Source organism: Sinocyclocheilus rhinocerous, unplaced genomic scaffold, assembly GCF_001515625.1.
Source record: "Sinocyclocheilus rhinocerous isolate Xijiao unplaced genomic scaffold, SAMN03320098_v1.1 scaffold820, whole genome shotgun sequence".
Classification (NCBI taxonomy): domain Eukaryota; kingdom Metazoa; phylum Chordata; class Actinopteri; order Cypriniformes; family Cyprinidae; genus Sinocyclocheilus; species Sinocyclocheilus rhinocerous.
In genome coordinates this window covers 270,499-295,787 of record NW_015670386.1, presented here as the reverse complement: position 1 = coordinate 295,787, position 25,289 = coordinate 270,499, and the positions used below count along the sequence as shown (strand labels likewise).

At 38.2% G+C, this 25,289-nt stretch overlaps 4 protein-coding genes and 1 pseudogene across 6 annotated transcripts in view; 1 reads left to right on the top strand and 4 right to left on the bottom strand.

Annotated features, from left to right (window-relative positions):
• LOC107734161 (target of rapamycin complex subunit lst8-like) overlaps window positions 1-6,446 on the bottom strand; it is a 7,506-nt gene extending 1,060 nt beyond the window's left edge. The window contains exons 1-8 of the mRNA XM_016546030.1: window positions 6,318-6,446; window positions 5,936-6,092; window positions 5,071-5,122; window positions 4,795-4,957; window positions 4,639-4,714; window positions 4,367-4,519; window positions 4,116-4,240; window positions 3,843-4,006 (exon numbers count right to left, since the gene is read on the bottom strand). Coding sequence (XP_016401516.1) covers window positions 3,843-4,006; window positions 4,116-4,240; window positions 4,367-4,519; window positions 4,639-4,714; window positions 4,795-4,957; window positions 5,071-5,122; window positions 5,936-6,064 — 862 coding nt within the window. The 5' untranslated portion in view covers window positions 6,065-6,092; window positions 6,318-6,446. The remainder of the gene's footprint in view (window positions 1-3,842; window positions 4,007-4,115; window positions 4,241-4,366; window positions 4,520-4,638; window positions 4,715-4,794; window positions 4,958-5,070; window positions 5,123-5,935; window positions 6,093-6,317) is intronic.
• A 261-nt stretch (window positions 6,447-6,707) lies between these two features.
• On the bottom strand, window positions 6,708-10,989 carry LOC107734178 (meiosis-specific with OB domain-containing protein-like). The gene is made up of 13 exons (XM_016546054.1): window positions 10,924-10,989; window positions 10,570-10,627; window positions 10,332-10,463; window positions 10,133-10,205; window positions 9,832-10,027; window positions 9,610-9,710; window positions 9,449-9,501; window positions 9,272-9,367; window positions 9,044-9,151; window positions 7,375-7,519; window positions 7,106-7,292; window positions 6,932-7,018; window positions 6,708-6,850 (listed from the first exon to the last, which is right to left on the bottom strand). The coding sequence occupies exons 1-13, from the start codon at window positions 10,987-10,989 to the stop codon at window positions 6,743-6,745; spliced, it is 1,410 nt and encodes a 469-aa protein (XP_016401540.1). The 3' UTR covers window positions 6,708-6,742.
• Window positions 10,990-12,725: 1,736 nt separating this feature from the next.
• LOC107734230 (methionine-R-sulfoxide reductase B1-A-like) lies at window positions 12,726-14,210 on the bottom strand (annotated as a pseudogene).
• A 583-nt stretch (window positions 14,211-14,793) lies between these two features.
• Window positions 14,794-16,033, bottom strand: LOC107734228 (neuralized-like protein 2). Its single transcript, XM_016546131.1, is given in 3 exon segments — window positions 14,794-14,974; window positions 15,080-15,170; window positions 15,172-16,033. Coding segments are annotated over 3 exon segments (831 nt in total). The 5' UTR covers window positions 15,796-16,033; the 3' UTR covers window positions 14,794-14,858.
• A 1,345-nt stretch (window positions 16,034-17,378) lies between these two features.
• The window catches only part of LOC107734227 (testis-expressed sequence 2 protein-like), a 15,867-nt gene continuing 7,956 nt past the window's right edge, over window positions 17,379-25,289 (top strand). For 2 of the 3 annotated variants that reach the window (XM_016546130.1, XM_016546128.1), the window contains exons 1-5: window positions 17,379-17,716; window positions 19,948-21,252; window positions 22,870-23,070; window positions 23,238-23,526; window positions 24,509-24,741. In XM_016546130.1, the coding sequence (XP_016401616.1) occupies window positions 19,957-21,252; window positions 22,870-23,070; window positions 23,238-23,526; window positions 24,509-24,741 (2,019 nt within the window). In that variant the 5' untranslated portion in view covers window positions 17,379-17,716; window positions 19,948-19,956. The remainder of the gene's footprint in view (window positions 17,717-19,947; window positions 21,253-22,869; window positions 23,071-23,237; window positions 23,527-24,508; window positions 24,742-25,289) is intronic. The other variant, XM_016546129.1, reaches the window with a different exon arrangement.

Sequence of the window (25,289 nt, the reverse complement as noted above, 5' to 3'; positions counted from 1 at the left end):
GAGAGAACGGATTAGAAAATTGTGCGCACGATTTAGCAAATCGAGGGAACGAATTAGTAAATTGTGCACACGATTTAGCAAATCGAGGGAACGAATTAGTAAATCGTGCGCACTATTTATTTATTTTTTCTTGCATGTCATGGCGGGGCTCCGTAGGATAGTTTGATTTGTATAAAGTATTATTTTATCTTGCGGAACATAAAAACAAATCTCTTACTGCTAAAAAAAATATTAAACATCTATAAGATTCAGACCCATTTTACATCTGTCTTTTACTACTATCTACTACAATTTAAATTAATAATTTGATACAATGTACTTACAAACATACTATTACATTGTACTTATATTTGAAAAATACCTACAAGTAACTAAATCTGTAATATCTGTAGAAACTAGTGCTGTCAAATCGATTAATTACATCAAAAATAAAAGTTTGTTTACGTAATATATGTGTGTGCGGTTTATATTTCTATGTATATATAAATACACACACACATACTGTCACGGTTGCCTTCTGCGGTGGAGCGAGGAACGAAGAGACGAGGGAATAACAATAATAACAGTCTTTAATCATCCAAAGGAACCAGGAACAAGCAGGTAGCAATGGGGAACTAACGTTTGAGACTCGACACAGAAACATAGGGCAGAACACATTAAATACACAACACAAACGAGGAAATGACAGGTGAGGGGATCAACTAATAATGAGACACACCTGGGAGCAATGAACACAATCAAACACAAGAGAAGTTGGTTCTCGATTGTCTGCCGGCAATCATACACAAGAGAAAACTAGGTCACGGAGCACATGGGGAGGAAAACAACACACCGACAGGTCCAAACGCCTCACATATCGCCCCCCTTCCAGAAGGTGTGTCCTCGCGCCGTAGAAACATGGGGAGGGGCAGGTGGGAACTTGGGAGGAGGCTCAGGAGGAGGACGGACACCCGGGAGGGGGCCGGCAGACAGAGTCCAAGGAGGTGATGCAGGAGGGAGGAGCCAGGGAGGAGACAGGAAGGGCTTGGAGCAGGACGAGCCAAGCTGGACCCAGGCCACAGCCATGATGGCGACCCACGGAGGAGCCGACGGAGAGAGGAGCCAAGAAGGAGGAATGACCGCCGACTCCAGGGGGCCACCCGACGGCGGCGGAGCAGGTGGCGGAGGAGCCCGATGCGGAGACGGAGAGCCAATGAGCCAGGGGGATGCCGAGGATCCGGGGGGCCAGGGTGGAGCCGAGGGCTCTGGCGACTGAGGCGGAGAGCCGCGGCGGAGCCGGAGCGACTAAGGACCAAGGTGGAGCTGGCAGGAGGGAGGAGCCCAACGGAGCCGGTGGGACAGAGCGACGAGGTGCAGCAGGAGGAGCGGAGTCCTGAGGCAATGGCGGGTCGACGAGAGTCCTGAGGCGATGGCGGGTCGACGCCCGACCAAGGCGGAGCCGGAGGGACGAGGGAGCCCAGTGGAGCTGGTGGATCGGCGGGCGACGGTGGAGGTGAGGGAGCTAGGAGCCGAGGTGGAGCCGCTGGTTCTACGGGCCGAGGCGGAGTCCGGGCCTCGGAGGCTGGAGGCAGAGGAGAGAGATGCTCCAGCCCCGGTGACGATGGAGACTGGTAGACCCGTGGAGCTCGCACCATATAGATGGTGGGCTGAGGGCAAGCAGAGGGGCTGCCAGACGACAGCGGTGGAGGAGGCAGGAGTGGGTGGCTGGGCGGGCATTTGTGAGCCTCCGGGCTTAACTCTGGAACAGGAGCCCTCTCAGGGCCGGACGTGGGAACAGGAGCCCTCTCCGGGCTGGACGTGGGAACAGGAGCCCTCTCCGGGCTAAACTCAGGAACGGGAGCCCTTTCAGCCTGCCACATTCCCAGATCCACAATAAGCTCACCCTCAGCCACGGTGCAGGGGGCGGAGCTCCTCACCACGCTCTCACCGTCCTCTGCTTTCTCCCTCGGGGCGGGCACTGTCGCCGGCTCTCGCACCTGGTCAGACAGATGGGGCTCTGTGTCCGGGCCGATCCTCTGTTCAGTCGCTCGGCATTGCGCTGGATCATTGATCGCGGCGGGCACTGGCTCTCCGTCAACGGTGGGCTCGGGCTGCTGCTCCACGCAGCGGGGAGATGATGGGCTGGGCTCTGTGTCGGGAGCGGATCCGGCGAGATCCATGGGACAGATGGTGAATGGCGATCCGTTTCTCGCCAGAGTCCACTCCACGAAGGCGGTGAAGTCCTCTCGAGGACCATCTTCGGACGACAGTACCCTGCACGTGGTGTTCAAACATGCGTCATAGAATGAGAAGAGCGCGTCGTCCGGGTAGCTGGTGGTGTTAGCTAACATCAGGAACAGTCTAGTATGGTCCTAGAGAGATCTGTCCCCCTGCTCCAGCAGGAGGAGGAGATATTCGGGACAAAGGAGGGCATCCATGAGGGAAACAATGGGAGGAAAAAAAACAAAACACTGAACAAACAAGGAAACAAAACGGAGGGTAAACACGCTGTTAAACTGTAGTCGGTCGAGTCTTCTGTCACGTTTGCCTACTGCAGTGGAGCGAGGAGCGAAGAGACGAGGGAATAACAATAATAACAGTCTTTAATCATCCAAAGGAACCAGGAACAAGCACGTAGCAATGGGGAATTGACGTTTAAGACTCAACACAGAAACATAGGCCAGAACTCTTTAAATACACAACACAAACGAGGGAATGACAGGTGAGGGAATCAACTAATAATGAGACACACCTGGGAGCAATGAACACAATCAAACACAAGAGAAAACTAGGTCACGGAGCACACGGGGAGGAAAACAACACACAGACAGGTCCAAACTCCTGACACATACATACATATATATATATATATATATATATTTATATAAGAAATATTTACATGTACATATGTACTCATATTTATATATGATTATATTATGAATATAAATATATATTAGATACATTTCTTAAATATATACATGTATGTGCATGTATTTATATATACATATAAATATACACAGCACACACATATATTATGCAAACACAAACCTTTATTTTGGATGCGATTAATTGTTTTGACAGCACTAGTAGAAACATCTGTAATTACAAAGCCGTTAACCCACCTTTAAACCTAACCATACCACAAAACTTGCTGTACGTGTACTTACTGTTTAGTGTACATATCCAAGACAGAACTGAGTAATATAAGTAACTACATGGGTTAAGGTTAGGTTTAGGGGTAGGTTCAGGCCAGCGTTACTACCTAGTAATTACCCAGTTAATGAAATTACTACAATGTGCAGTAGTATGTACATGCAGAACAGGACTGTAAAAGTTACATGTATCCTACCTCAATAGCAGCAAAAGTGTTTTGCAATACAACATGAACACAATAAGTACATTGTACCAAACAATAATTATTATTTTTGAGGCAAGTACAAAGGGATAGATAGGGATAAATGAACATTCTGTCAACATTTACTCACCCTCCACTAGTTCCAAATCTGTATGAGTTTCTTTCTTCTGTTGAACACGAAAGAAGATCATATGAAAAATATTGGTAAGCCATTGACATCCATAGCATTTTGTTTTCATATTATGGAAGTCAATGGCTATCGACAACTGTTTGGTTACCAATATTCTTGAAAATATCTTCTTTTGTAGTCAACAGAAGAAAGAAACTCATAAAGGGTTGGAACAACTTGAGGGTGAGCAAATGATTGCAGATTTTTCACTTTCAGGTGAACTATGCTATTGAAGACACCTCATATAATGTGGGACCAAAGATTCTGCAATGGTCATGTAAACGTATGATCTTCTCGTATTAGTAAAACATTTGGACTGTGTATGTTGTGTATGTTCACCTGTAACTATGTATTGTGAATCTCCAGAGAAGGCACAATCCCACATCCAGCCTCGGGACGTCTCTCCTGGGTTGTTACTCTTTATACTCAACTCTGTCATCAGAGAGAAGTTGGAGGTTCTCCAGATTTTACAGGTCTGGTCAGCAGAGCATGTGGCCAACAATCTAGCAAAGAGTTGAAAACATTGATGCACTGATTTGTATAATAATTGTAAAAAAAAATGTCACTGATCTCTCCCTATTCCTTAGTTTAGCTTTTCTGTAAGACACTTACGTGGAGTCTGGGCTGAATTTGCAGCGTAATGAGTAGCGTTTGTGGGCAGGGATCTTGGTCTTGGGTATCAGTTGTGTCACCTCATCGCCGATTCCTCCAGCCAAATTCCACACATAACAGTTGCCCTACAATCAAAAACAAATAAGTCAAACCTGATTCTGATACAGTATGAATATATGCAGTACACATTATCTCAACCTCATTAGTAGTGTGAAATATTGAATAACATTTGTTTGTTATTGGTTACTGACCGAGCTGTTGACTGCAGCCATATAACTGGCATCAGGATCGATATGGACTGAATTGACGGACACATCTGGCTCTGGGATGAGCTGTTCATTGTGGTCTGTTTTTAAATCCCAGATATGGATAACACCACTTTGGTCCCCAACAATTAATTCAGCCTAATGCAAATACATTCAGAAAGAAACTGTACTTTTGATTGGTGTTCTTGTGAGCAGTAGTAATAGCAGCAGTAGTAGCAGATAATAAAATATTGAAAATAAAACAATATCCAACTGACCTGATTGGGATGAAGACACACACAATTAATAGGTGCATTGACTTGAAATATTCTTTGGCACTGTAGATTCCTTGACCTGAATGAAAACAGTACTTCAGCAAACACATTTCTAAACAGCCTTTATAGACACAGCAGACGGCATTCATTAGGTCCTACCTCAAGTCCCAGATGCGAGCCATGCAGTCTTCTCCACCCGTGTACATCCACCGCCCATCCTCGTGAAAGCCAACAGATGTGATGTTCTTGCTGACACCATCGTAATTGATCACAGGGTTTGGATTATTTGAGTTTAAGTCATACATGCGTATGTGTTGATAACCTAAAATGCAAGAAAAAAATTACAGTGTGTAAACTATACAGGCAGAGATGAAAGAGAAGTACTGTTTGCATAATTTACAGCTTTATATATAACGAGGCACATGCTGAACTTACCAGTAGCAGCAATCATGCTCCTATCAGGTGTCACTTCAAGGGAATTTACCTGCTGGTGTTTGAGTTAAGCATCTTGAAGGTATTTTTGCACCTAAATAAACTCACTAATCCTACTGCACAGGATGTACCAGCAGTTCCTTGTGGGAAAAAAGTACATTTCAGTGTCCTTATTATGGAAATAATATACTTCAAAAAATGTTGTTTGCAATTAAATGAAAATGTTTGGATTTTTGAGGTAAATTAAATGCAATTAGTTAAACTTAAGTGTGCTTTTTGACCCACTTAGGTAGGACTTGAGTACATTTTTAAATGTAATTTTATAATTACTTACATTGTCTTTGAAATATGGTTAAAGTGAATTGCTTAATGTATTATTAAAAACCATTTATGGTAACGAAAATATATTTTAATGTCATTTCTACTAAAATAATGCACGTCAACTAAGTATTTAAATATATTTGTAATTACACATTTGTAGTAATGAAGCTGCATTATACTTAAAATTTAGCTACAATTATGATTAAATACTTTACTTGTGCTTTAGTATCTTAGTCATAACATCAAAATAAGTGTACTTCTTCAAATGACATTACATGTTACCTAAACTTCTAATATGTCATTATTACAAAGTGCACTTTTTTTTTTAAGTGTTTTAAGAAACATGACAATCATTAAGGTATACTGAAATTGCTTTTTATTTCTGTAATATTACATTCACTGAAAGTACATTTTGAAAAATACGATTTGCGATTTTACGATTTGAATACACTACAAGTGTAGATTCAGTACAGTTAGAGCACTACTTTTTGACATGGGGTAAAGGTCTGTGTATCTGCGAGGCACAGCTCTTGCTCGTGAAGGATACGGAGTCCTGGTGCTGGACGGTCCTCGTGCAGATGCCACTGTGAGCCTGCCAGAACCTGACGGTATGATCATATCCAGCGGTGGCGAGTATCACCGGATCACTGCCGACGGTGCCTTGATTCACATTCATGATGAACTCAATGCAGACCTAATACCAGCTTCACAGGAGGATTTCCAGACTCGTTTTAGCTGATGTTGATAACTTCATGAATGTACCTTAATGCGTTTTTATGTACGTGTTTCTGTAAATCGTTTATGTTAGCAATAAGATAATAAAACTTGTGATACCAAGCATTAATGTGTTTACCGTGCTAAAATGCTTCTCTAAAAATAAAATTGGACAAACTTGATAAAAATAATATAACTTAAATCAATGTTCTTACCTGATGGTGAAGATTGCACTAGAAATCCGATTAGATAAATGTAAAACTATGATCTCATCAACGAATTGAACATTATTTACAGAGATGTCAAACCTAAGCGGTGCTCCTTCCAAAACCGTCCGCACAGAAACAATTCTTGAATAAAAGGTTCCGAGGCAGCACAGTGTTCAATATTTAACGTTTTTATGCGTTAAAGCATTTAAGAAAAATCGGCTTGGAACAAACATGCATGGATACACCAAATAAATTCGTTTACAGAGATAAATTACAACACAATGAGATCAAATGGGACATTGGAACAAAATGTCAAAAAAAATATATAATTATTCACAATATATGCACAACTTAAAACACAAGTAGGCCTACATTTGATTTGTTTTCACATAAGGAACCATGCTGTTTGGTTGCTGTGTTGCAAAACAGCATCAAACCACAAAGGAGGCAAAGTTTTGCTTCACTTCAACGGGGTCAGCGAGTGCACATGACAAAATGCTTGCCCTCATTCCACTTCTGCTTCTAGCAGATGGAAAAACCTACAATTTAAAATGCAGAGTGAGTTACATCCTTAAATATTCAATTTTCAAAATAAGTTGCAAATGGCAAACATGAATAACCTTTAGATAGATTTTGCATCTCTCCAGAAGAAACTTCCACTTCAGAGTCGTCCTTTGAGACTCCGACAGACGCAAAAACTCTTCTGTCTGTCAACATAAATATTTTACGTTTACTCTTTGCAGGACATACAGACATCATTCAGGACACATACAGACAGTCTTGACTTAGCTCACTTTACAGCCCAGGGTTTTCTCAGCCACTGTGCCTGTCAGGTTGCATGACTGCACAGTCCCAGTGTGATCACTGATGTCCACCAGCAGATCAAAGCCTTCAGTGGCCTGGAGCTGTTGTCCTTGATTTGGACAGGCATCATTGGAACATGTCTGACTCTCCTCATTGATTCGAAATTTGCATTTGGCACTGGTGGAGAAGTTATCTGTTAAAACTCAGGCTTGTGAATAGTAGACCATTGCATAAAACTGTCAAAGCATTGCACACTTACCATCGCTTGCGTATGACCTTTGAGATGGAGGAATTTAGTTCCAGACTTGTGATGAATCCAAATATTATGCAATGAAAGACCTCAGCATGTTCTTGACTTCTGGCTTTAAGCTTTTCCACAGTCAGAACATCACTAATGGAATCCACTGAGAAATAAACGGAAGGATGCTGTTTTACTGGTAACCCTTTACAATAAGATTTCATTTTTAACATTTTTTAATTTTTAACATTAGTTAACTACATTAGATAGTAAGAAAAATACTTCTAAAGTCTTTGTAAATCTTAATGTTAACATTCACATTCATAAAATCAGAAGTTGTATTATTTAACGGACCTGAACTAATATGAACTAACAATAAAGAATTGTGTTTTTGTTAACTAATGTTAACAAAGTTTATCAAATACTGTAACAAATTGCTCATTGTTAGTCAGTGTTAGGTTAGGAATAGTCTCAGCCTCAGACGTCACGCACACGGACCGTGGGCTAAACGTCTGATGCATATGGCACACAAAAGTGGAAACACTTCAGGAGTTTCGAAGTCATCATCAGATTGGTTGAATTATACAGGATTTCTGGGAGACGTGTGTGTCACGCTCTTTAACGTTCCACCTGGAAACAAAGATGCCGTGACACCAAATCCCCTCACGAAAGAAGAAAGCTGTCGTGTTTACAACTGAGACAATGAACGCTTTTCAGGATCAACTAAACGCTGGATTTTCAAAAGTATGTGAAAAATTTTAAGTTCTATTATTACATAGAATCTTTCAAATATATCCGAGAGTTTTACACTCCAATCTGTTACTTCGTTCGATGAACGAAACGAACTGTGATTGGTTGTTTGACATGCCGGTCAAATGGCCTCATGGGCGGGCCTAGGCCAATGAAAGCTGCCATGGATTCCAGACCTTCAGCCGTCAGTCTGAAGGTCTGGCTACGCGAGACTAGGTTAGGAATAGTTCACCCCGAAATTAAAATTAGCTGAAAATTTTCTCACCCTCAGAACACCCAAAATGTATGAGTTTCTTTCTTCATCTGAATACATTTGGAGAAATTTAAACTTTAAACTGTCACCTCTAGTCACAAAATGAGTCCACAATCCATACTAATGATTCCTCCAGTGAAAATTCCACCCCCTGTTGCCCTCTCATATCAAAATTCACCAACATATTTGTTTAGAACTGTTTTCACATGTAAACAGTATTTCATTTGTGTACATTTCTCTTCTGATTCAGACAAGAAGTCTTTTTCACTGGAGAAAGCAGTATTATGGACAGAGGACTCGTATCTTAGCATAAGCAATGGTTTGAAGTTAAAAATGATAGATATGTTTCTTAAAACACAGCCTTTTGCTTCACAAGATTACTTGTAGATTACTGTGATGTTTTTATCACTCTCATTCTCTGATTCTGATGCCACCCTTTCACTGCAGAGGATCAAATTTGGTGAGCAAGTAATGTAATGCTGAATTTGCCAAATCTGCTCAGACGAAGAAACAAACTCATCTACAGTGCTTCTTGGACGGGCTGAGGCTTAGTCTATTTTCATTTTTGGATGAACTATTCCTTTAATGCATTAACTAATGTTAATAATGGGACCTTATTGTAAAATGTTTCTGTATGAACTGCACTATACGTACTGCATTGTTAATGCAGAGGTCCAGACACATCACGTGACTTATATTGCACATCGTCACCTGAGAGGATGTCTTGGTCATCCAGTCCTCCTGCTTCTAGCAGTTCCCTTATACATGTGTACAGCTGGTTGGCTTCTGCTGTATCTAAAATGTAATTGAAAACAATTGAAGGATTTTAATGATAATTGTTAAAATGTAACGATAATAAAAAATATTATAATTGTATTTAAACAGATTCTTTAATCTAGCATATCACATCGCTACCAGGGTTGAGGGTAATGATTGTCTTTGAGGTGGCTGTTGCTGTCATACAGTTGCGAAAGCTGTCAAAAGTGATGCGGGCATCTGCAATAAATAGTACTGAGAGAAAATAGATAAAATTAATTTCAATAATCACATATTAGAAATTGCCAATAAACAGACAAATAAACATTATTATACCTGTTTCTCTTTGTGTCAGTGTTTGTACCAGCCTAATAGTCTCTTTATCCCAGCTGGATGAAAAAAAGTAATGAAATCACTCAATTTAGTGTTTGGAGTGGATATTTGTTGTTGTTGATTTATTTCATCTTTTTAATCATACTGAATTTAATTATACTCACCACACAAAGGGAAATGATTTCCCAGTGTCATCAAAGAGCTTTATTTCTAGCCTCTGTCCTTTGCGTCCATCAGATTTTGTAAAGAATTTCTCCTCTCCAATCTAAATGATAAAATCTCAATCATTGAACACATCTGTACTTTTGCCCACTAGCCACTAATGCCAGGTTGTGTTAATTTCCCTGACAGTGAGGAGGGCTAGCAGTATATTGTTGGAATCTAACCGATTGCACAGCTGCTAGAATGTTAATAATGTGTCCATCCAGACTCTCTCCATTTGCAGTAATGTCTCCCAATGAATAGAAGTCCCTTGAGTCTTTAATTGGCATGTGGAATAGTGGCAGAATCCTGGCCTCTGTTTCTAAATCTGAGCATATCCTAATGCTTGAGTGAGTCTCTGTTACCAACAGCCTGTAGGTACTGAAATAAAATATGTATCACTTACAAACTTGCAGTATGATGACAGCGTAATGTTTCTTAGTTGGATGTGATATTTTTCATTTTATTTATTTTTTATTTTTTTACCTGGGTGTTGAAGGGCAAAATCTTTCTTCTTTCTCATAGTCTTTGGTCACTACGAGGGGATTTTCAATTACAACTAAAACAGAAGATGCTTTTTTTGGCTTACAGTGTCAATTCAGTGCCTTAGAATTTAATATTAGAAGTGTTTTTGTTAACAAGAGTAATTGGAATCTAAATGACTGATTACTACTTAAAATCTCACCACAATCCCCAATCTGAAAGCGACTGCTCAGTCCGTGGATGTATTCCTCATTTCCCCATGCAGACACATTGATAAAATGTTCTGGTGAATCTTTGATGGTAAAGCTGAAAGTAAACCTTTCAGAGCCAAAATCTGAAATAAAAATAAAAGACTGCATATTATAGGCTATAGAAAGAATGAAAGAAAGAAAGACATAATGGAAATAGAATGCATGAACATCTATGTAATGGTAACCAACTTTTCCGGTCTGGAAATCCTCTTGAATCAGTTTTTCCAATTATAACTCCAACCACCTTCTGGAAAATGAAAAGGCCTTATTTTTTTTAATTGAAAATATATTCCTTGCAGGCATTATTACAAGGCACGTTTTGTTAAGAGCAACTTATCGTCACAAAACTAAGCGGAGTAAAAGATATTAACCATATATTGAGCAATTCTCCTACTGCTAATTATTTATTCCATCTTTTTTTATGCTCAAACAGCAACATTACAGACTAACTAAAGTTGAAAAAGCATAATAGGACCCCTTTAAGACACCAGCATAACCAGGCACTCAAAACTACATCTTCTGATATTTGCCTCATGTTCTCACCGAGTGTGTGATGTTTATGTTTAGGTCACTTATTGGCACGCAGTTTCCAATTGGACCGTACATCATTTTCATACCTGAAACGACAGTGTCACAACGGAAAAACGCTTATGACGACAAAATTATTCCAATTTTGTGAAGTGCTAAACCAGCAGAGAGTCATTAAAAAAGCTAGTAACTTTAATTTCAACCCGAAGAACTAACGCTGAGGTAAAACAGTTTCGTTGCTAATTGTTACGTGTTCTGTACCCTACTCTATATAACTTATTATAAATTAATTAAACAATGTGTTATTATTCGTCAAGCTGAACAGCCACTATTAATCACCTTGGAAAATCTCGTTTGCTCCCTACACAGTCAAAAGCAGAAGATGAAGCGATTGGCGGGTCTGGAGCTTTGAAATGTGACCGTTACTACTACACCCAAATTTGTATGATCCCTTTTTTTTAATTTTTTTTAATAATAATAAATGCAATATCATGTCTTCGATAAATTAAAAACTTTTGTTTTTTGGTGTTTAAAAAAAAAAAGATTTACCTCTTAAAGTACCATATTTTCTGTAAAATATGCTTATTTTAGTTATATATTCAATATTTCTTATACTTCAGTAAAAAAAAAAAAAAACCCCAGTAAGTTCAGACCATAGACTGTGGTTCAGACAGCCATAACCTTTTGGTGACTTTGGTGACATCTGGTGACATATAAAGGTATAAAAATATCAATAGCCACTCTATGGCTGTAGTACTCAGTGGCTGCATATAGGCTGAAATCTATAAACCATTGTTGTAACGAATTAAATTTTAAACCTTTTAAAATCACAAGTTAAAATTGTAGAATTAAAAAAAAGATATGCTTAGACTTATAAGGAAAAGACAAAGTAGTAGACAGAATAATCCTTTATATATATATATATATATATATATATATATAAAATTTCAATAACTCAAAAAAAGTAAAATGGTACCAAATGGTGCCAAACAGATAAGAATAAAAAATTAAGTAGCATATTCCAGACATTCAGAATTATCAACAAATCTTGCATTAGGACTTTAATCTGACTTTGAAGTGTGTGTGTGTGTATGCACACACAGTGGCTGATTGGCACACAAAAAATGCTAAGTCATTGGCTCATTCAATTCTTTGGTTTTGTATGTGTGAGTGACGGTTTTTATTCAACAAAATAAAAAACCAGTGCTATAGCCTCATTCACTGATTTGTATATGGGTGTGTGAGAATAAGAATTGTTGTATAGGCTCACCCCTTCACTTATGTGTATGTATGAACTGCATTGTATTGGATTTATTGATTTTTATTGGACAAATAAAAAATGCTCTGAATTTGAGTATTTCCCATTCATTTCCTATGGGAGCCCACTTTTGTCCACGGAGGACAAATGAAGGAGTTTTTTTTTTCAACCACTTTGTTGAATCGAGCCTTTTTTTGTTTGTTTGTTTGTGTGTGTGTGTGTGTTCAGGTGGCAAACTTATGAAAAGTAGCCAAGTCTTGTACCACTCAGATTAAGTAAACTATAAAAAAAAGAAAAAGATTTTGCCCAAATTTGTCCCAAAGGATGCATGAGGGTTAAAAAATAAATAAATAATAATAAAATAAAAATAGATTAACAATAAAGGAAACAAACTAAATTGATTTGATTCATACGTTAATAGTGGAAAACAAAAGAAAAAGACACTTTCCATGTAACAGAAACATGAATTTCAAAATATTATGTCTTTATGCCAGATACAATAATAAAAAAATTAGGTTGAACAAAAAATAATATCAATTAATAACATGCTATTTTAATGTTAAAATTATTGTTTTGTTCATAATAATAATCATCATCATGATAGTGACCCGTGCTGTAAATTGCTTTAGGAAATTACTGAAGGTTCACAATTACCTTTTTAAATTAGCAATATTCAAGACTAGTTTTATCAGTAAGTAACTACATTCATTCATCTTGCACATGTTCAAATCAGCTTATGCAGACTAGTATAAAAATAGAGCAACTACTTTAGTCTCAGTGGCATCCAGGACGGTCATAATATATCTGTGAACAGGATCTCCACTTGGGGCTTTTCCTTGTCCACTTCATGAGCTGAACATCCCGTTACCCAGTGTGCGTGCAACAGCAGCCTCATCACCTCGCTTATTGTTTATCAACCTTATCTGATTGGAAAAAAAGTTGGAATATGAATTAAAATGGTTACTTATTAATGTAAATACGAATAAAGCCATTTGATACTGTTAAAATTATACAGAAAACTACATGTGGTGACTTACCTTTTGGGACAAACTTAAGCGAGTGACTGAATATTCAAAAACGTGTTAAGCCCTCCTCCGGTCCATCATTCAGAAACTCATGGCCTAGTCCATTACCACACTTGCCACACAGAACCTGCATATAGCAATGGAAACATGTATAAACAGTAACACACCGAAACATATTTGTGGTGTCTGTAAATATTAACGAATTTAAAAAAAAATAAAACGGATTCTGACCTTGTAGGCTGTTAATGTCTCCATGTGTTTTGTTACGCTGTCCTCTCGGATGGTCTCTGTGAAGGCAGGCCAGGGGGAGGAATGCTCATATTTGGATCTGCTAGAAAAGAGTGGATGCCCACACTGGGAGCAAACATATATACCTGCAGAGCTGCATATAGCAATGGAAACATGTATAAACAGTAACACACCGAAACATATTTGTGGTGTCTGTAAATATTAACGAATTTAAAAAAAAATAACACGGATTCTGACCTTGTAGGCTGTTAATGTCTCCATGTGTTTTGTTACGCTGTCCTCTCGAATAGTCTCTGTGAAGGCAGGCCAGGGGGAGGAATGCTCATATTTGGATCTGCTAGAAAAGAGTGGATGCCCACACTGGAAGCAAACATATATACCTGCAGAGAAACAATAAATCAGGTAACTGTCCTTTTCGACAAGTTTGTAAAACAGACACTTTGTTTTCTTAGCTATAGTAATATTTAAGCAAAGTTGGTTAGCAAATTTCGCTACACCATTTCAGCCAAGTTTTATAAACAGTTACATCATAATCTTCCTTCAAGGTAAAGGGAAGGCAGCAGGTTGTGGAGAGTAAATCATGAAAAACATTACTTACCGGGTTTAAAATGATCTTTATAATACTCCTTCCCGAAAAAAGAACAAAATGACATCGTTTGGCACAGATCAGTAGATAAAACAAACAGTGTATGTGCAGATCAAGTGCAAGCCGTGAAACTAAAGGACGATAATGTTCCGATCACGTGACCATTACAAACCCGCTCAGTTGACCTTTCTCTGAACGACCGTTAGGTGTCAGTGCAGATCAACCGAACACGCATGTCAACGTGGAAAACGCTTGATATAATGAATTATTATTTTAATTAATAAAGGTGCTTTAATACATTGATTAGTTTAAAAGATTAATTACAGACATTAAGAATAAATGTATTTCATGGTAGACTAAATAATTAATGCTATGATATGTTTCAGGAATGTTTTTAAGAAACCTCAACCTTTTAAAAAAGTAATGAAATATAGTGGGGTTCAAAAGTCAAAGGCCACAAGTGAAAATTCAACTACGTTTTTTTTTTTTTACTAATTTACAAATGGCAAAGAAAAGACATTTTGAATTAAAAATGTACAAACACAAAAGAAATGTCAAGACCGGCATGTTGATATTTAACCCTATATAAAGCGTTACTGTTTCATGTTTGATACACAAGAGGCCTCTAAATTATCAACATGATAAAAATTAGAAGAAGAAAAATCATGTGTGTATCAATTATTATTTTATATTATTTGTACATTTATCAGTTATCACTGTATTGCATACCCCTTTTTTTTTTTTTGGTTGAAAAGGTGGGAGAAGAACAAAAAATATTACAGCCACAGTAGTCTTAAAGATCTTTGCTGCTCAGATGTTTAATAGGTTATGCTCACTCATATTTGCAATAGTGTTTAAGTAACTCCGGAAGTTCCAACCAGTCCAAAGCCATTCTGTGAATGATGTGTTTCTGAATTGTCTTTTGGCAGAGTGTCTGCAGTGAGGCAACTAAAACACAGGAGCAAAAGAGAGGGATCATTACAGTCTGTCTGTTACAATGTGGGTCATATAATCATATCAAAGCATATTAGCAAGTTATAAACTCAAACTTACATCCATATTCCACCTGGACAATCCGAACACTTTTAGTAGCTGCAAATACATCCACAATAGCATACAACAGCTTATTGGTGGGGATCCTCTTTGGCAGAGGCTCCCATGTCTTCACCATTGACGATAATGTGCATGTCGGCATACCCTTGTCCCTTAGGTACATAGACAACCCCTATCCGACTGCGACGGGCAGTGGGGGGTAGAGCGTTGGTTTTGTACAGGTCGTCCAGGATGTGACTGAATCTCCCGGGTCGACTGCGTCCCACCAACTTGTCTCTGGGTATGCCTATGTTTTCTATATACAGGTGAGTGTCTGTGAAAAATGTTTTAGGCTTGTTTTCTGCCTCATCACCAACATTTGGCTGTTCACCACCTTCTACTTCTTCTTCTTCAATGACTTTATTATGATTTCTTGTTATTGCAAATACCCAGCTGTCTCCCATTTTCACTAGATCAGGCAGAGAGTATTCTGGCACAGTTTCCAGTGTTCGAGGGTCGTGGGCAGTAAGTCCAATCCTTAAATGACCACACCAACCCAGTTCTTTCTCTTCGATCTCCACTAGGAAGATCTCTCCAGGGCTTAAAGGGTCTTTACTGAAGCAGACGCCATTTGCAAAACTTTCTACTCGGGTGGCTTGAGTCCTCGAGGGGTCCAGTCTCACATTTGTCCCATGAACTGAATGGAATTCCATAAACTGACCCAAAACCGCTGCCATTTTGACAGTTTTCTACAAGTTCAATAAAATAAGAGACATATCTTTGTAATAACTCAAGCTTGAATGTTTTTTGTAGCCTGTAAAACAAATGGACAAAGAATAAAAACTAAAAACTCACTCACTCAAGCAAAATATTTATATTGTCCTCAGTGTTTACTGTCCTCTTCTCTGGGGATAGTCCTTGTTAAAAGCATTATCTTTTTAAACGATACCTCTACCATGGTACCCTTGTGGCTTGGGAAGTGTCTAGTCCTGAAGGGCTGACTATTTTTGACCTCCTGCATGTGTCGTTTGTGGTTTTAAATAGCTGACAGATATGGTGAGTGAAGAGTAATGACTGGGATGAGTTTTAGCCTTCAGACAAGAACTGCTCATTGACAATTCACTATCCACTGTTTCTTGTAGATCATGGTGTTCATTTAAAAAAATATAAAATACTGAATGGTCATAAGTATAAGTATAAGCATAAGTATAAGGACAGAGTGGACTAAGTAACATTTATCTTCTTAGTACAGAGAAATCTGTGCTAAGAGAGCTCTGCAAAGCTTTATCTAGGCCAAAGTAATTGTCCTCTTTTAACCCACCTCCCTAGCACAGTCTGAGACAGTGAAATATTACAGGCTACATTGTGGGAACGCAATACTTTTTTTTGGGTATCAAATTAAAAATAAAATGTAGTTTCTTTTTTATTATTTTGCTATTTTAATGTCAGATTCTTTGATCTAGTTTATACTCAAGAATATTCTGATATTAATCTGAAAGTGGTCATATTATGATTATGTGTCATGTAAATGCATTAACCTGATTTCTATAACCAGAAACAGGAAAGCACATATTCTGCTGTCTAGAAATTAAAATAAGACAGTTGGCCTGTGGCTGTAATCAGAATGTAAACATATTAAGAATATCCACCATAACCTTTATTTATTTATGCCTCTTTATTTGACTTTTTAACACTCTGTCAAGGGTCTGCAGATGAAAAATAAGCTTTCGGCTAATTCTGGCAAATTTACAGTCATGTTCATTAATGTGAATTGCCCCTGTAAACAAATTAACTAAACTGAATATTAATTTACATTGATATATAAGAAATATGTTTGGAGTGAAGACTCTCCAATATTATGACTTAAAAGGGAAAAAATAAGGACATGAATTAGAGCATGTTTAAGTTACTTTTTAAAATTAAATTGTTGTCCAAAATTACTAAAATGCAGCATAATAAACTGTAACAGTGAGCATTTCCAGTATTTTCAGACAATGGTAGTTTATTATTTGTATTAGGCCTATATTACATTACATATCCCAGCAAGCATAATCGGAATATATGAATTCTGAAGGTGCTGTGCATGGTCACTGTTACAAATCCAGGACAAATGAGTTTTTAGGGTCATCGGCGTGTCTTGTTGTGTCTTTATAAGCGTATGGATGTTTTGGCAGAGTTTTTATTTTTTTAATCTGGATTAAAGTGGACTCCAGCCATGCTTCCTATAATCAGATTGAGGAGCTGCTGCTCGCAAAATCACATCTGGATGGAGCCTGTGAGGGGGAGGAGTTAGTTTCTATGGGGATACACAGCGTCACAGTAATATAACAGCAATGCACTGCATAAGTGTAGTAATATTTCAAAACTCCGGAGGATCTGCGCACTGTACAGTCCAGGTTTACCGAGCGACACATGCACATCTGCACAGCCCTGCGGCTACAATGAACGATATAAGCGCACATCGCTCTTTAACTGTAGCTTGTAAAGTCTGATGTCAAGCTGTGTGCAGACTCATGATTCATGCAAGACGGTTTAAGAAAGTGTCATCTGTCTCTTCTCTTGGGAACGATTCAAGGAACTGCGACTCACTGTTACTGACAGAACGCAAAAGCTGATATTTTTTTTTTTTTGGAGATCAGGCGATGGTGCAGAAATTGGGTGAGTTCATTCTTTTGAAATTATCTCCATAGGCTACTCACAGAAAATGCCGTTGTCAGTGCTTCTAAAATGTCACAAAGTTGCTTTAATACGAGTATCCTACATATTTGATATACTGCATGAATCCTACGAATACACCATCTGCCTTGATGAATCACCTGCTGTGTTGCCTGTTCATTTCAACAAATTAAAGTGTATCGTACTGCTCAGTATTTGTATCCATCATTGGCACTTGTCTCTGAGAATTATAAAAAAATTTAATCCATCTGAAACATTTGCTTGAGTTTAAATTCAGTTCATCTGACATTAAGCAGTGCTATTAATCTGTTGAGCTATTTTGTGTGTGTGTGTCAGACAGATCTGAAAGAATTTTAAGGATTTTACAGTATTTCATGTATAATATGACGCATTATCTACATATTTGCATGTGATTTTTTTCCATTTACCACAGTAACAAATTCTACAGAAGTTACATGTCTGTTTATTGTCTATCATAGTTTAGTCCAGATAGTCGCCTTCCAGTAGGCTGTCCATCAACATGTTTTCTTTTACCAAACACAGTAGCTCAGATGAGATGATTAAAGGCATTGTGTGTCCAAGTCTGCCTAAACTTAAATTAATAATCAATAACTATTTATAGGGAGTGAATGTTTCACTATACATTGTGTTTTTACCCTGTTGTAAATCATAGCTGAAATTTGATAGGCATAATTCAGCAGACTTTTAGAGAAACCCAATCATATTTTATTCTACCACACCAGATTATGGTTTATGCACATTTTTTATACACTTATAGCCTATACAGCATTATTGATTGTTCAGAAGGAGAGACCTCTCTAACAACACGAGAGAGGTCTGACATACCACATAGTGTAGATGTGCCCTTGAACAGTCTGTTGGTTTATTATTTAATCAGTCCATTTTGAATGAAGAAGGGATTAAAGAGAGTTTGCCAGTTGCTGGAGAATTGGTGTCACAGGGTTACATAACCACAGAAGGCAGTCTTTAACTTACTTTTAAATGCCTTACTTGACCTAGAAAGATCTTTGCTTTTAATTCAGTCTGTTGACTGAACTAGAAAGCCCCATTTTCTCCTGACTAAGAGATATATAGCTTAGTCCCTCATTGTGGTTCCCTTAATGTACTAAGTAGTATTTTAGAATGCTGTAGCCTATAGGGAAACTTATTACAATTAATGGGCAAAACAAAATGAATATTGGTTCTGTTATGGTCTATAAATACAAATTTGTGTATTGTGTATTTAAGTGTTACATAACCTCTTTTAAGTAGACCTAATGATCAATGAGTAAGAAAAATGATCATTATCCTGAAAGTGCCCATTGGCTTTGTTTTTTCTTTTGTCGAGCACAGAAAGAAAACAATAAATCTTATGGGCAGCACTTTAGGCACCAAAATACATGTAACATTAACAGATAAAATGCATATGTTCAGCATAATTGTTCTTGCTCTGTTACTTTGCCTTTTATACATAGAGGATATCAGGCACAAAGTTCATGAACTGTCTTAAATATTTCGTAAATCATTATACAACAACACTGGAGCTTCAATTTTTATTATTATTTTTTAGTAGGTAGATCTCCCAAACCCTACTTATGCATTATGTAATAATTATAGACTCTAGACATTATTCAAGGGGCGTCACCTATAGAGATTTTTACTCAAAGGTCCAAGGAGGTGTTTGAAGGCTCCTTCATAGGCTAGTATATTGGTGTTTTCAACCTTTTTTATTAATAAAATCTGTGACTGTTTAAATAAATGAATTAAACGTGATTCATTTTGTTCATCCAGAAGTTTCAAGAATTGTATACATTCTTGAATAAAAACAAAATAATTAGCTATCGAAGGGGCGAAATAAATATGATTTTGTTTGTTTTTAAAGCATTTAATTAAGATTTATTATCTTATTACAATTAATTGAAATAATTTTAAGCCATCATATATAGGGCCTCCTTTCAGAAGCCTTGTTAAGAACCACTGCCGTCGAGGGAGAAGAGTTACTTTGTTGTAGCACAAAACTGATCCAGTCAATGTTTTGTCCAAAACGAGCATTGCCAATGAAAGGATATTCCTCATAGTCATCATACTCTGAAACGCTCTAAAAACTGCTGATGGAAGTTGAAGCAAAATGACTGTGTTGTCCATATATCTTGAGGCAAAATAGTTTAATTGTCTTTTTTGCTGACTCAAAGATTTTTACTTGTGCTCTGTAGAGATGAATCATGGCAGGGATGACAGGAAATGAAGGAACTCACAAATTGGCCGGTGGGACCCAGAGACCAGGTTTACAGCTGAAGCAGGACATGGACCAGAGAGGCATAGTAATCCAACTGACGGACACTGAGGGTGAATGGGACAATCTTGATGACACTGACCTCATATTCACCTTGGACTGTGATGGCAAAAAGTCACTTAGCTCCCTCCGAAACCAAAGACCATGTTCGGTCGACATTCAGACAGAGGGGGAATGGGGTCTCAGCTCACCTGCATTCAATGTTCCTCTTTCTCCATCTTCTCCGGGCTCCTTGAGAAACTCTTTCCCCCCGGGGTCTGGCTTCCTCTCGCCCACTCACCGGCCCCTGGCCAGCTTAGTGAAGTCATTATCTACAGAACTGGAACTGAAAGAGTCTTCTCTAAAGCCCAAACCACTCCTCAGCCTCGTGAAGTCGATTTCCACCGAGCTTTCTCGCAGTGAGCCCGAGGTGTCTCAATCCAGGTCTGATTCCAAGCTCAATTTGCACTTGTTGTCGCAATTCACCCAGCCCAAAAGCCGCAACGGTGACTCCCGCACCGCCCCTCCGTCTCCAGTCAGCTTGTCCCCCACCGAGCCCAAAGCCAGCTTCTTCAAAATGGAGCTGGAGGACACCCGACGCAAGCTCTCGGAGGCCATGCAGGAACCTTTGAGCATGTTCAGTAAGATCATGCGTGAAGATAGTGTTGGAAGCCCCAAGCACCAAAGGAGCACAGGATCAGTGGACTCTCCAAGCTACAAAGGCTTTGGAATTGTGAAAACGACCACTGACCTGACTGTATCTGAATCTCCTAAAAGTGCTAGGAAAGCAGAAAGTGAGATTCTACCGGAGTGCAACTGGCCTGTGAGACATCGCAAACGGTGTGTGCAGAAATCCTCGCTTTCCCATGAGCACCATAGCAGACAGGTAGACACCGGGCCTGTGATGGAGTCCAGCACTCATGGCAGTGCATCCCAGAGCACAGATATGAATAGAACTGATCAAGATGGTTTGGCAGAAGATGTGACAGAACAATGCTCCTCTCCAGTGCCAGGAGTGGGTCTTGCCTTTGTAGCATTTCTGTCCTACTGCTACTTTATCTTTCCTTTGTCAGCGTATTGGTCTGGCCTGTTCCTTGGTTTAGGGTTTGGATTAATGTTGGGGCTTGTGATGATCCGATGGAGCTCCATGAAACACTTTCCCACCAGTCAACAACATGGACTACATGGGACCTCCTATAATAATATTCTCTTTGAAGCATTACAGAGCAACGTACCGTCTCTCAAGGTGAGTTTGATGCATTTTAGAATATTTATATTTTGTAAAAAAGAATTGGTGTGATGATCTGTACTTGCAAGGTACAGCACTTGTAATATAACAAAAGATGTTAGTGAAATAATTTTTGTGTGTGTACATTACAATTCAAAAGTTTGGGGTCAGTAAATTTTTTTTTAAAGAAATTATTACTTTTATTCATTAAGGTATACATTATAATGTAAGTTGATAAAAATATATTTATTGTGCACAAAATCAGTATATTAGAACGATTTCTGAATGATCATGTGACACTGAAGACAGAAGTAATGGCTGCTGAAAATTCAGCTTTGCCATTATATATATATATATATATATATATATATTTGATGCACTTTTTTATATGACTGTGGCTGCATCTGAAATTGCATACGTCCCTAATATATACTAGATGAAAAAGAATATGTGACAAAAGAAGTATGTCTGAATTCACAATACTCATAAAAGAGTGGGCAAAAGTAAGTTTGGGGTCAGTAAATTTTTTTTGAAAGAAATTATTACTTTTATTCATTAAGGTATACATTATAATGTAAGTTGATAAAAATATATTTATTGTGCACAAAATCAGTATATTAGAACGATTTCTGAATGATCATGTGACACTGAAGACAGAAGTAATGGCTGCTGAAAATTCAGCTTTGCCATCACAGGAATAAATTACATTTTAAGATATATAAAAACAATTGTAAATAATATTTCAATTGTACTGCTTTACTGTTTTAACAAAAAAATGCAGTGTTGGTGAGCATAGGGGATTTCTTTAAAATATAAATAAAATATCTGAACGATCCCAGATTTTTGCAAGGCAGAGTATAAATATTACAAAATATATATTAATTATATTTGTAATACATGTATAGGCTTCAGCATCCTGCTTCTGGTGTGATTCTGTGTGCATACAACGGACACTACTATCCCATGAGGCCATGGGAGAGGATTTGTGAATGGCAGTGAAGCGACGCAACTGACTTTGGTAGATCACATGATAATGACAACATGGTGAATGTAGGACCTCCAGATTAAATTCATACTACACACATTATAACTATACATAACATACTTTTTTAGTGATCGTAAAGTGATTACTTTTTCAAAATAAGTACCTACTTACAATTTTGGACACAGCCAATTTATTCTACTTCCTAAATAGCATGGATTATCCACCAGGGTGCAGAAGACATGTAGTTGGGTTTCCATTATAGGGTTAAATGCTAAGAAAAGCAATAGAACAGCGCCGCAGGTAACAACAGCCTTGCAGACTCCTATTAAACCAAAACCTGCACTTCAGTGTGTCAAAGCCCATGTCCTTCGGGAATCAGGTTTTTTTTTAACACACTGCAGTGAATGTCACAGTGTCTAAAGTAAGCCTTAAACTTGCTTTTCTCCAAAGACTAAGCAAAACCCTCATTACCACTCGCTTCTGTAATTAATTCTGCTCTTCAGTGTCTGATGCAGAATAACACACACCCACTGCTTGTCACAGCCAGCTACAGAGCTTATCCCAATAGTTTGTCTGTCTCTGTCCTAAAACTTTGTGGTGAGAATTCATAGATTACAGTTGAGTTGAAGTGAAATGTTTCTGCATTCTAGGGCTGGATGAATGAGATGTACGCATATGATCCAGAGACCTACTATCCATCCCTCATGCACACTGTGTATGTCACATTGGATGGACCCTGTTTGCGGCTTGACTACCCACGTAACAACATTCCCCGCTGGGCTACTTTTGACGAGCCCTGTTACGAAAAGCATTTCACCCACTCACGGATATTTCGACTCACTGGCAGCAAGGTTAGCACTGATTTTAACACCTTAGTAGAAAGACGTGCATTGCCCTTCAGTGGTAGTGCGACACAGTTCTACTTATGGTCTCTGAACCCAAATGGCTCAAATTTTAATGTGGCAGAATGTTGCATAGATGTCACGTAATTATAATGAAGTTGTTGCCTTGGTAACAGGTATTTCTTCTGCCACTGGCTTTGGCACACAAGAGAGTGTGGAACAGGAAGTATCCGATCTGCATAAGTTTGGCTGAAGGAGAAAGAGCTGTGGAGGAAGACGAGATGGCAGAAGGTCAGGGGGAGGCTCAGAAAGTAGAGAAACACCCTGGGCCTACGACGAATGTTTCCCATCGTGTCACACTATACCTCTTTGGACGAACAGGGCGGGAGAAAGAGGAATGGTTCCATCGACTGTTTTCTGCATCCATTCACAATGAAGAGAACCATTCTGAATCTATATCTGGTGGTAAAGTTGAAATTAGTTGAACTTAAAGGGATAGTTCACTCAAAAATTAAAACTCATTCACCCTCATGTCGTTCCAAACCTGTAAGACCTTAATTCATCTTCGGAACACAAATGAAGATATTTTTGATGAAATCATAGACCCATAGACAGCAAGGGAACTGACTCATTCAAGGCCCAGAAAGGTAGTAAGGACATCGTTAAAAAAAGTCACAGGCATTGTGGTACTCTCATGAACGTGTGTCGAAGACTGACACGGAAGAGAAGAAATCATTAAATAAAGTCATTATTTTTGTTTTCTTTGCACACAAAAAGTATTCTCGTAGTTTCATAACATTATGGTTGAACCACTGATGTCACATGGACTATTTTAACAATGTCCTTACTACCTTTCTGGGCCTTGAACGTGTCAGTTGCATTGCTGTCTATGCAGGGTCAGAAAGCTCTGATTAATAAGTAATTAATGACAGAATTTTCATTTTTGGGAGAACTCCCTTTAAGCAAGGCTTAAAGACTTAAGTGAACAGAACATACATAAATTGTGTCAAACACAATTTGACAAAATATGTCAAAAATGTTTTTGCATATGTGTTTTTTAATGTATCATATTTGATATATCAGGCTTTTATGGTAATTTATGCATCACAACATTTCTATTGATCTTATTCATAAAGAAACATAATTTTGTGGTTGTCAAAATCAAGAATGGATATAAGCCATATATAAAATATTTATTATATTAATTTAATATTATTTAATATAGTTAATAATAATGTTATAATAATATTTTAGATGAATACTATTTAATATACAAATTATTTATTTAATATATCAATTATACCAATATCGATACACAAGCCACTTTGTACAATCTTGTGAGGATAAAGAAAGAAGGTGTCTCAGCTAAGAAAAGAACATTTTAAGAATGTTTTTCTAACATTAAGTTACAAAAAACATTATTTCTGAATTTTCTTTTTCTCTGTAGATAAATCTGCATTGCATGAGGAGAACCCTTGGGGTCTGTTACATGGTGATGAAAGCTCAGTCAAGGACAGCAGTGAAGATGTGTTCCATAGTGATCTGGTTGGCAGAGTAAAAGAGAACATTTTACCAGACTATACTTCTTACATGACCAGTCTCATCTTCTCAGCACATGCCAGTCCTCTGCAAAGCCCCTGCCAAAGCAGCACCCAGGGCAGTCCTACTGATAAAGAGCAGGTGAGCTTCAACCAAAGAGGCTTTGTGTCATTTTTGTCACATGACCATGAAAAAAGGCCTGTGATATACAGATGAAATTGTTTTTAATGCTAAAAATGCCACCAAAGCATGTCAGAATAAATCGTCTACATGGCAGGTATGTCAAAGTGCATTTATCAAGGGTGGCTTTACATGTTGGTGAATTGCTAATGTGTAAAACTAGGTAAAATATTTGGCTAAAGATCAGCCATGAATTATTAAATGCTGCTTTTTCCTGTGGGGTGTGAGAAGTGTGTCAGATGCTTAGAGACAGCGGCTAAAAATGACAGTGAGTTTTGCCTCCAAATGCAGGAAATACTATTACAAAATTCTGACAAATATTTTACTGCTTTTAAAGTCACCATGAAATCAAAATTTAAAATTCTTATTTTTTAATGGAATACTGTAGTGTTTATTATAAATAATTTATCCATGCACTTCATTATTTTTTTAAAATTCATGTGCCCTAGTAATCTTTAATCAAAAACGTTAACCTTCCCTCCCCCTCAAAACGACTCATCTTCTCTTCC

What these genes read in the sequence shown, in the direction of transcription:
- LOC107734178 (XM_016546054.1), bottom strand. Translation starts at nt 10,989, where the DNA reads ATGATGTACGGTCCAATTGGAAACTGCGTGCCAATAAGTGACCTAAAC. An exon ending in TTTTGCCCTTCAACACCCAG is followed by an intron (nt 10,028 to 10,132) that starts GTAAAAAAATAA and finishes ATTTTATTTCAG; the next exon opens with TACCTACAGGCTGTTGGTAA. An exon ending in AAATCATTTCCCTTTGTGTG is followed by an intron (nt 9,502 to 9,609) that starts GTGAGTATAATT and finishes TTTTTCATCCAG; the next exon opens with CTGGGATAAAGAGACTATTA.